Genomic DNA, 11,412 nt, shown 5'->3' with positions numbered 1-11,412 from the left:
CATGAAGTCTCTAGTACGTCAATTCAGAAATATAGTAATAAGGCAGAGAAAGCTTGCTCACATGGTGCTTCAGTTCGTGTATGAGGAATTAAAAAAATATGAAAACTAACTAGCTTAGTGCCAAAAAGGATGGTAATTCATTTATCATGATCATGTACGATCGAACTAAATATTATTACCTGTATTTTTTAGTATTATTAGCTACTCAACTAACTTAGTGCAAAAATAGATGGTAATTCATTTACCATATTTTGTACAAACTGATTACCATATAAATAGTCTTATTTTTCTTTCATCGCCATCTTTTTGGTGAGATTTACGTACAATATGCATCCGTGTTGGCTAATTAAAAGAGCACGGTACGAGCATATATTCACTATTGTTACCATGTAATCTTATTTTCTAAGAGTACGCAAAATGAACTAGGCGCATGAGTGGTGTGTTCAAATCCCAACACGTGCCCCTTAATGGAAAATGCATTCTTTTTATGAATGAACTTTTTTTAACACAGTACAGACGCAAGCGTTTATATACACGCGTATACACTTACCTCTATGAATGTACATACACATACCCTACCCCTATGAGCACCTTTGAAAGACTGAGCAGACATATCATCTTGAGATTTACGAAGTCACCGTAGGCACCTCGTCGTCAACGGGAACGTCTCCTCCACTGAATGTGCATCGCCGGAAATCCTGAAATAATCCAGAAATAAGTGCGAGCACCAGGACTTAAATCCTGATGGGCTCGGAATACCACAGTTCCTCTAACTATCCAACCATAGGTTGGTTCGCTTTTTGAATGAACTTGTGCCAATGGTAATTGAATGGAGTTTATTACTAGGATTAGACGTTTAGTGAAGCCTTTACGTGCAGGCGGGCTACTCCACGGTGCGTGCGCTGGTTCGTTTGGCTCTACGCGCTATCGGCCGGACCGCAGAATAGTAACTATGCACTCAGGCTTAGTTTAGTAAGTCTATATATATTGTTGAAAGTATACATGTTACATTGTTAGTGTTCATTGTGCCTCAGTCTTGCTTCTTCTTTTGACATATGCTTCATCGTCATCATCATCTTTTCTCATCAGGTCGCCGTATTGGTCGTAGTCTTTCTCGTTAGCGACTCTGTCCATCCTCACGATGCTCCTTTTGCCTTTCCTCACGACAACACGACTGGGATTGCTCGGGTCGGTTATGAAGAAGCATTGTGTCACGTGCTTAGCGTGTACCCATGGCTCTGTTTTGACGATGATGCTCACGGTAGCTGTGCTCTTCGCGTCGGGTATAGACATGGTAGTGAAATAGCAGTTTTCTCTTTCAACGGCCTTAGCTCATCTGACACGGAACATCGTCGTACTGTGCAGTCCGGCGTAGTCAAGCTCCCAGATCTCTTCGACCCTTCCCTAGAATCTTTCGGTTGTGCCATTGTCGCAGGTCACGCATTCCATCGTCACCACTGAGTTCTGGTAATCACTGTCTATGTCTTTGGCCTCCGTATAGAACGTGTATCCGTTGATATCGTATGCCTGATAGGTCGCGAGGTTGGCTGCGGGGCCATGTGCTAAGGCGTGTATGCGCAATCCGTCTGCACTGCCCTCTTCCAGGGGATTAGCAAGAACATGCTCTTTGAACCAACGCAAGAAAGTGGAGTAGTGCTCTCTAGTAACTTTGGCATCCGTCTTGTTTAGCCCCTGGTGACAGTACTTCTTTGTGATGTTTTTTTGTGCAGTGTCACGAAAGGATCTACCACGTCTAGGTATTGTAGCACTACTAAGTTTGCTATGTCAAAGTCGTTGCGTCGACCCGAGTGATCCACATGCAATTCCCACCGGTCGTTCGTGTGACCTTCTCCTTTGAGCGTCCCAAGGTGCTTGTTGACGGGCAAACCAAAAACAGGATTTTCGCCGCCTAGATAATTCTCGTAGAAGGAGATGCACGGAGATGCACTCTTGGGCCAGTAGCCCTGCACGATGCTTCCATATGGACGGGACATGTTACGAACGAATCTTTGATGACCCCATTCATCCTCTCGAACGCCATCATGCTGTGAAGGAATGACGACCCGAGGTCGATGATGTCGTCCACAATATGGACACATAGATGCACCACGACGTCAAAGAACGCGGATGGGAAGTAAATCTCAAGCTCATTTAGTATGACAACGATCTCTTCATGTAACCTCCGGAGCTGCTTCACACTAATCAACTTTCGAAAGATAACGTTGAAAAAGTTGCATAGACCAGTAAGTGTCTCACAGATGTGCTTATCCATTACCCCTCTAAGGGCAACCGGAAGGATCTGCGTCACCATCACGTGACAGTCATGAGACTTCATCCCGCTGAACCTTTTCTTCTTGATGTCTAGAAATCTGCTTATCTTCCCATAGTAACCAGAACTAACTTTGATTCCGGTAAGGCACTTGAAGAATTGATGGATCTCCTTTGGACTTAAGGTGAAGCAAGAAGGGGGCAATAATTCTCTTTCTTCTTGTTGACCTTTTTGCCCCTGTCCCCCGCCTCTGTCTACGTCTCCGTCCGTAACACCCACAGTGTCATGCTACAGTGACCTCACACTAATGGTGCCATGTCATCAAGTTTAACTAAGTGAAATTGCCACTTGATAAAAATCAAAGCCATTTTCAAATTTAAATTAAAGTAAAATAAATTATTTCTGCAAGCAGTAAAAATAAAATGTTCACAATATTCTACAAATTTCCCTGATCATCGTAATGTTGAAACCAACTTCACTTGACTCAAAAATAAATTCCTAGGAAAATAATAAATGGTCCAGCAACAAATAAAAGGGCTTGTTCAAAATAAATAATTAGTTAAACTTTTCCATTTGACCCCAAACCTTGTGTGAACCCTTAATATATGTCCTAGTATTTATGTGTAAATTACTTTGTAGAGAAAAGTCATTTACTATTTCAAAAAAAATGCAAACAGTGAAAGAAAAGCAAAACAGAAAAGAGAAAAAAAAGCCTCTGTGCACTTGGCCCATCACCTCCACTGTACTAGGCCCAGCCCACCACCAGGGCCTTTGTTCAACCCCTGTACAGAGGGAAGACACAGCCATGGAGTGGAGCTGGCGCACCCGTCCACGCCCCCGATCTCCTCGTGTCGGCCATCTTGCGATTGATCGCGCGGGATAAGAGGCTCCCTCCCCCTGTGGAACCCTAGACCCCCACTTGTCCCTCCCATCGCTTGCCCCCTCAAGTTCTTCAACACCCGAAGCTAACCTCGCCATGGCCGACCTCGCCTACACGCTCTCCGACCACCCCGCGCCCTAGTATCATGTTCAGCAGCTACGCCACCGTCCTCTTCTCCGACTACGCCCACTGGATCGAGGTGGAACGCGTCGAGCCATGTGGATCGAGCTCTTCTTCCACCTCCGACCGCCGAACCTCGCCGTCTGACTCGTCGGTGTTAGACCCCCTCTGGCTTCCCCGAGGCCTCCTCGAGCTTCACTATGAGCTATCGCGCCCGCTGCCCCTTTTTTCCTCGTTTCCACTGTCGTAGCATCGCCTGCGTCCTTCCATCACCGTGCCCGGAGCTTCGCTCCGCGCGCGCCTTGGCCGCGCTCGCCGCGAGCCACTCATGCTCCGTCCGCACCCTGCCTGCGTGCCCCCGCGCCCCGGTAGTGTATATTGCAAGTGAAATGGATTTCAATTATTTTTCGATTGTTGCAGGCTATCTTCTTTATACATTTGAAGTAGTGTATATTGCAAGTGAAATGAATTTCAATTATTTTTCGATTGTTGCAGGCTATCTTTTTTATACATTTGAAGTAGTGTATATTGCAAGTGAAATGGATTTCAATTATTTTTCAATTGTTGCAGGCTATCTTTTTTATACATTTGAAATTTGATAAGCATATATTTATAGGTGCAACCAGAAAATATCTATATATATGAAATTTTATATGTATTGTATTCATCTCTACCTACTAATAAACCACCGATTGCTTCGGTCGTACGTCATGGCAGTCTCGCAGAAAAGTTCCTGAGTTTTTGAGTATTCAACCCGCAGTCCTTTCTTAAGTGAGAAAACGTTTTGTTCAGCCATTTTGCAAATAAATCCTTACACTTTACGGTATTCAACCCATGGTCCTTTTTAAGTTAAAAAAATCAGAAACCCACGCGAGAACGGGCTCTCCTCTCTCTCCCTCGCCTCCCGATCCCAGCCGTCAGGAGCCCCACCCCACGCGGCGGTCGATCCGGAGGAGCTCGCGGCCAGGTTGGCGGCCGGGGGCCCCAGCGGCGTCGGCGGACCAAGAGGAGGAGGAGGATGCGGGCCTGGGCGGACCGGGAGGAGGAGGAGGACGCGGGGAGGGGGAGGAGGAGGACGCGGGCCGAGGCAGACCGGGAGGAGGAGGATGCGGGGAGGGGGAGGACGCGGGCCTGGGCGCCGTGCCGGTGGTCGTCGCGGTGCTAGCCAAGCCCGGCGCGTCAGCGGCCGCGCTCGTCCATGCGGCGGCCGCGGCGGGGAGCTTTGCTTGCGGCATAGAGGATGGCGCGTGGGCCATGCTTGCTGCTGGCGCCGTGGGGCACCTTACGCGGCTCCCCGCCCACCCGCACGGCAAGGTCTGCTTCCTTCGCTTGCTTATTTCCTTCATTCTGTATGTCTGCTCGGTTTGGGGGCTCCAAAACTCTATCGGGTTGAAAATTGAACTATAGATGAAAAAGAGACAATGCTTACTTAATGAATGTTTTGTTTGGGAATTAGTCTGTACATTGGCCACAACCGGATCCACGGGGAAGAGGTGCTTGAGATGGAGGAGGACATCCAGATTGAGGTGCGAGGTCGATACCAACGCGGTCCTGGGAGGCGTGCACGAGATCGAAGGCAGGGAGCTCCGGAAGGCAGACGGGGGCATCGCCTCACTCTCTAAATTTACACTTATCTACTCCCTCCGTTCGGAATTACTTGTCTCGGATATGGATGTATCTAGAACTAAAATACATCTAGATACATCCATTTCTGCGACAAGTAATTCTGAACGGAGGGAGTAGAATCCAGTGCTTCATGACCATGGCAATATTGGCTTGACAAAAACGATATATAAAGTAGTATCTATCTTCTTTTTCAGTTGTATGAATTTGGAACTGAGTTCTAATGGCATACAGTTGTATGACGTGCTTTGATTATGCTCAAAACTGTTCATTCCAATGCTTGATCGGAGTGCAGATTATATATCAACAACCAGGAACTACCATACAATCTTCATATCACACATTCCACCTATGAGTATGAAGATCCGTGACAAGGTACATGCTCAACTGTTGCTTTCTATGATCTTACTTGATCAAGTACTTTATAAATCTCTGATGCCAAATGAGGTGTTATATATTTTTCTAATATTATGCCTCATTTAGGCAAGAGCAATCATGAGGCCTTATATGCTTATCTATCTCATCCATTGATGATCTCTTTCAAGGAACAGAAGGACTTCTTGTTCATTTAGAGAGGTAAGAATAACATTCAGCACACTTTCCTGACTGAGTGAAACTGATATTAGAGGTAGGATCTACATTTATACTTGGATGGTTGGATGCACAAACCTCTAACCGCATCAGTGAACTACAGTGTCATTTTTCTGGCCCTGTAAAATTCTAATTATGCATATCAATGCAACATGTGCATGCTGTAATTTTATATTCAGTTCTAATATGCTCGCTACCATGTTGGTCTTCTGAAGCCTTCATCCGTGCAGGATCAATCTTTTGATTTTGGTACTTAATAAACTAAATCTTGAGCATTGGAGGAGGTAGCCCCTGGACTGGTGAAGAGGCAAATGGGGACACGAGGAGGTTCATGGTGGTTCCAGGCTCATCTCTTCGGTGAGCAGCAGTGCGCTACGTTGGACAGTTACCAAGGCTGGACGGAGGTGTGCCCGTGCGGCCGGACGGTGTCGTCCTGGTCGAGCAGATCACCGTACCAAGGCTGCCTGCCGGACTCCAATTCCCTACCGCTGTCAAGCTCTAGATCAAGCTCCACATGGACCTGTCTATCCGTGCGATACTGTGTTTCCTCTGGTGGCCGTCTGTTCCGCTTGGCGTTTCGTCTGGATCTGAGAGGAGAAGGCCTCAAGCAGGGAGATGAGGAGGTTCATGGAACCATAGAAGTTTTCAGATGAGATTAGTTGAAAGAAAAGGGTAATTTCGCATGCTGCCATGCGAGAGTCAGAGGTGGGTGAGTTCCCTGATCCCCGGCTGTAGCAACATTGGCCACCACTCTATGCGCATCTGTGCCGCCAAAATCAGATTTCATGTAGGTAACAAGCATGCTTTCCTCTTTTCATCTGGTCTAGAAATATGGTGCGAATGCATGGCTATGCTTTTGATTTTTCTTCCTGTGCATTGACTTGATAAGTATAGAGCCTAATGAGCACTGATGACCAGCGATGCCATAACACAAGAATTTATATGCCATCTCGATGCTCATGGTTTCTTCAACATATATAGTCTACTATGTAATTATCTGTGCAACCAAGTTAACTGTGTAAGAGCCATTAAATATATCTTTAGACTTGCACAGAAGTAATTCTTGTTAAACTGTTGTTTGGTGATTGTGTCTCTTGCAGCCAATTTCTAGAAGACCAAGTTAACTGTGTAAGAGCCATTAAATATATCTTTAGACTTGCACAGAAATAATTCTTGTTAAACTGTTGTTTGGTGATTGTGTCTCTTGCAGCCAATTTCTAGAAGATTCATTACATGAATAATCCAAGTTCCTTTTACTATTCTGGCTGCAGCAGACTATCCTGCATTTTTGTAATTGTAGAATTACTAAGTTCATGTTGACTAAGGACCTATTGCGGATGTTTGCAAATTGTTAGAATTTCATCGCTCTTCATTTTCTTCAGCATTTGCTGTGTCCTGTAGGTTTCATATCTTTCTGGGTATAAACTACATACACCTAGCAGTAGATTATTTCTTAAGATTAATCTATCAATGTTGTATACACACACACACACACACATTGTTGGCATAAATTGGTGCACAGTATTGTGGCTGACTTCTGGCAGAAAGTTTGGTCCTAAATCCGAAATTCGTTGGTGGACTTATAGCAATCCATTGCGACATAATCTTGGATGAAGTTATGTTTTGATCAAATTATGATTTTTGACTGTAGTATATATAAATTATAAATAGCTAATCTGAGCTATTCATGGTTGGATAGGTTTCTATCAATCATTATTTTCTTCTCCGTCATAAAAATATTTCTCTTCTCAGTTATGTTGAGGTGAATGTAGCTGATGGTCACACTTTATCAATATAGGCGTATCAAGCAGATTGTGAAGAAAATGTACCTGAAGATGGTTCCTCAACATGAGAATCCGATTAACATTGTCTTCAAGAATTAAGGCAAATTGTTTGTATGTCATTAATCCTCTCCTGTGAAGATTCAGAATCATAAAAGATAGTATTCAAGTACGTGTACGTCCGCTCGAACGCAATCACATTCCGGAATAGTGACTTGCTGGAGTCGTTGAGCTCTAGCTATGGGATCTCCCAGCAGCTCAAGTCTAGGAAGCTCGTCACCATCTTCCTTAAATTTCACTGACCGATGTTCTAGCTATTTTGTAGGTACAGATGGACAGGCTTCATGTTCAGCAATTTGACACACACGGTGGAGATTTAATGGACTAACTACTTTTTTTAGGTAACATCATGATTAATTACCGATACGTGTAGTTATTGGCTGCATTCTATTAGACATACAGAGAGCCACACTGACAAATTTCTATTTAGAGGAAGAAGTGGGCACAAGTAGACTGGAAAAACACAAAACAGTGGGAGATGTCATGTTCAGCAGCGACAACACCATTGCTCTTCATGTTTTAAGTTAAAGTTGTATTACTTCAGAATGATTAGTCAAAGATCGGTGATTGTTAGAGGCCTGAAGTTAATGTGAGAGGAAGGAGCATGAGTGGTCTTTTCAATACAGTAATTTTTCCTTACTGGCATAGGTTGTCAAGGATTGTTCTATCCGTCTGAGTGAAATGTGTTCAAAGTGAATTCTTCTCAGGACTGAGACTTATTTTACAGTAATAACTTACATAAGCCCTTCGGTTGATCGGTTCAATGGCTGCAATCTAGAAGCTTTATGAGATTTCCCAAGTATCATTTTCTGAAAAAAGGTCATGTTGTATAAGGTAAGAACAACATAGAGAATTGATAGTAACCAAACTAATTGCTTGCTATTGATTACAACATACTCCCTCCGTCCTGTATTATATTATGGTTATGGGATGTGTTTCTATGCTACTTGGAGAAAAACGCAAACTGATGATACTGAGTGCCTTGCTACTAATTAGATTATACTTTCGTTAGTGAATGTGTTCCTGCGCCATCCCGAATAAATAGAAACTTCAGATACAATGACCTGGGTACGTGAGCCACATCATTCTCTTTTGAATCTCCCCTTTAGATATAGTCCGCAAGATAAAAACTTTAGACACATTTTTTTTCTATAGCAACGCACAAGCAATGACGGTGCCATTGGCCGGCCGCCGGCCTCGACTAACACAACAAGGGAGGATGCCCGTCATCTGGGCCTTGGCAAGGATGTTGGGCAGATGTGTAGTAGGAGGCCATGGTCACGTTAGGTCTATCCGATTCCGAGGACCTTCTCGAGACAGACTGTCATGCCCTATCATCGTGGTGACAGTCAGGCTTCATTTTTTTTGCGGGAACAGTCAGGCTTCATTGTGGGGCTAGGATGGATCCCTGGTAAGGCAAAAAAAAAGGTATCAATCAAGGGACGATTGTATTCCTGTTGCAACGCACGGGCCATTTTCCTAGTAAGAGTAATCAGAAAATAAAAAGGCTTGTGGCAACTCGGTCGAGGGTTTTCCTCCTGTAGCGAGAACCTAGCCGCCGCCACAGGAGAGCCGCTCCTTCCCGCTCCGTCTTCCAGCGTCTCTCCTCCGCCGGCGACCTTTTGGTTGTCGATGATGAGGGGGGTCGCCGGATCCCGCGCGTGTGGATCGTTTATAGCTTTAGGTTTTAGGGCCTAAGAAGCTTAGGGTTTTGGATCGTTCGACGTCTTGGCTTCGACGGCGGCGACGACGATGCTGAATAAAGAAGTTCTGGATTCTTCTCTGACGATGCGATCGTCTCTATGGTCGGTGAAGGATCTGGGAACCAGTCTATTCAAGCAGGGATGTCATGGCGGCGGTGGCATCCTTCTGGTGGACATGTGTCCTCGGGCTCTGCCGTTGCGACGGCACCTGCTCCAACATTGGCGCGGAGCTTGGGAGGTAGTCGAGGAGCGGATGTAGATTGTGGTCTGCATCGACGACATCTGAAAGAAGGAACGTGTGTTGGGATCGTGGTTCGTGGATGGCAGGTATGGTTTCCTCCTCCGACGTCTTAGTCATGTGGGGGTGGCTTATCTGGAGTTCGATGGCGTGTCCGGGGTGTTGCCCCGGTCTGATTCGTTCAACGACAATAGTTTCACCTTGGAGGTCCGCAAAGCTGCATATCAGCGATGGAGCCGCGTTGAGCTCGGGTGAGAAGGTGATCCGTCATTTTTTTTTCGGTGGCTGCTATGGTGGTGCCGGAGGCAGGTGACGGGCGTTGGTGTCAAGCTCATAGACGTTCTGCTATCTTTTCAGTTTTGTCATATCGGTCTTTATGTGACTTGTACTTTAATTTTTATGATATGAATGAGACACATGTTACCATGAAAAAAAAACGGGCGTTCTACTACTACAATTTAGTTAACCAGACCTGCTGGCCCACGAGGGACCTGCACAATAATTCCTGCAAATGAACCCGGCGCTGAACTGTGGGGTGGCCGACCACGGGTGAGCAAAACGTCGCACTGAACGGGGGGGCTCCAAAACCTATCTCTCTCCCGTTCTGCCGCCGCCGCCGCACAACTCCTCCGCCACGTCGTCGTCGCCCCCTCCAATCCCGTACAGACCTAGCGTGAAGGCCTGTTGATCATCAACTTGAGGTATTAATCTTTGCCTTGTTGCCAGTTTGTTCATCATTTCTTTTTATCCGAGAGGCTGAGACGACGGTCCAATTTTATTTATGGTGATGTTGCAGAGACGAAGATGAAGAGGCGGTTCGTGAATCTGGTGACCCGGAACTGGACGGAAGGAGTGTACTCGGTGCGCCGCATCGATCCTTACCACCATTTCTTCTACGGGTCAGCAGATGCAGCAGCGGCCGAGAAGACGGAGCCTTTTCCGGCGATGCGGATCAAGGAGCTGCCGACGCCATGCATGAACTTGAGCGCAGCAGGTGGCCATGGCGGCACCCTGGACATGTTGGCGCTCTACAGTCCACGCCCCACCGGCGACGGCAGAATAGTCTACACCGACATGATGGGCAACGCCGACGGACATGTCCACACCGCGCTGAGCCGCCTCAACCCATGTGCCTGTCCATCGCGCAACCTGACGCGGACAAAGAAGACAGCCTGTATGTCCTGGATGCGTACCCCGGGAAGGGCGATGATGGGTGCTTCGAGGTCCTTGAGCGCACGCCCAGAAGATTTAGGTGCAGGATGATGCCGCAATGGCACTGGCGACTTGTTCCGCCGCCTCCCTTTGTCAGCCACCGGTCAGCCTTTATCACCTCCTTTACCACCATGGTCGACGGCGACGGCTGCTCGACCATCTACATATCATGCGCCGGCGCTGGCGGCGTCGATGTCGGCACCTACAGCTACGAGACGCCGCGGCAGGAGTACAGGGAGCCTCGAGGATGGCGCCACGTCGGGGAATGGATGCTGCCCTTTCGCGGCAGAGCTCACTACGCCCCTGAGTTCAACCTGTGGTTTGGCTTCTCGGCCTCGAGCCCCAACGATCACCTGTGCGCCACGGACCTCTCTGCCATGGACGGTGGACGGCAGCCCTCCGAGCCCACGGTATGGGAAGATCTGAACCCGCCTGCACAGGGAGAGCCGTGGCTTCCAAAGCAGCTCGAGCTTCTCCAACTGGGCGGCCGCAAGTTTCTCATCGCAAAGACCTTTACGGAAGGAGAAAGAGGTGGGTATTTTTCTGTGCTCACCGGCGTAGAGATGATGGCGTGCGCCGCCGGTGATCACCGGCAGCAGACCCTTGAGATGGTCAAGCACAAGTGCGCACGTTTTGTCTTCACGGATGAGCACATCGAGCGGGTGCTCTGAATAAACTGAATTAACACCAGCTGCGCATGTTGTCACGAATTTATGTTGCTTCCTTTTCTCTGGGTTTCCTCAAGGAAGATCCCATATAACTTTCTGTATCTTGACCCTCTAGGTACTTGTCAGATTCGCCCCCCCCCCCCCCCCCCCCCCCTGTTTCTCTAGGTACTTGTCTGGGCATTGCATCGACGAGACAATATGTCGATTTGCTAGAATTACCCAATTAAAACAGCCCACTCAGCATTGCCTGTAAAAGTCCTGTAAAGC

At 47.0% G+C, this 11,412-nt stretch overlaps 1 protein-coding gene and 1 long non-coding RNA gene across 2 annotated transcripts; both read left to right on the top strand.

Annotated features, from left to right (window-relative positions):
• Window positions 1-4,589: 4,589 nt before the first annotated feature.
• LOC123138542 (uncharacterized) lies at window positions 4,590-8,088 on the top strand. The gene is made up of 6 exons (XR_006469235.1): window positions 4,590-5,267; window positions 5,376-5,468; window positions 5,714-6,270; window positions 7,282-7,433; window positions 7,590-7,665; window positions 7,755-8,088. It is a non-coding gene; the product is annotated as an uncharacterized lncRNA (long non-coding RNA).
• Window positions 8,089-9,818: 1,730 nt separating this feature from the next.
• On the top strand, window positions 9,819-11,148 carry LOC123139521 (uncharacterized). The gene is made up of 2 exons (XM_044559301.1): window positions 9,819-9,966; window positions 10,062-11,148. Exon 2 carries the CDS (start codon window positions 10,237-10,239, stop codon window positions 11,146-11,148), a length of 912 nt encoding a protein of 303 aa, XP_044415236.1. The 5' UTR covers window positions 9,819-9,966; window positions 10,062-10,236.
• Window positions 11,149-11,412: the final 264 nt, after the last annotated feature.

Source organism: Triticum aestivum, chromosome 6B (assembly GCF_018294505.1).
Source record: "Triticum aestivum cultivar Chinese Spring chromosome 6B, IWGSC CS RefSeq v2.1, whole genome shotgun sequence".
Lineage (NCBI taxonomy): Eukaryota > Viridiplantae > Streptophyta > Magnoliopsida > Poales > Poaceae > Triticum > Triticum aestivum.
This window is presented reverse-complemented; position numbering and strand designations above follow the sequence as displayed.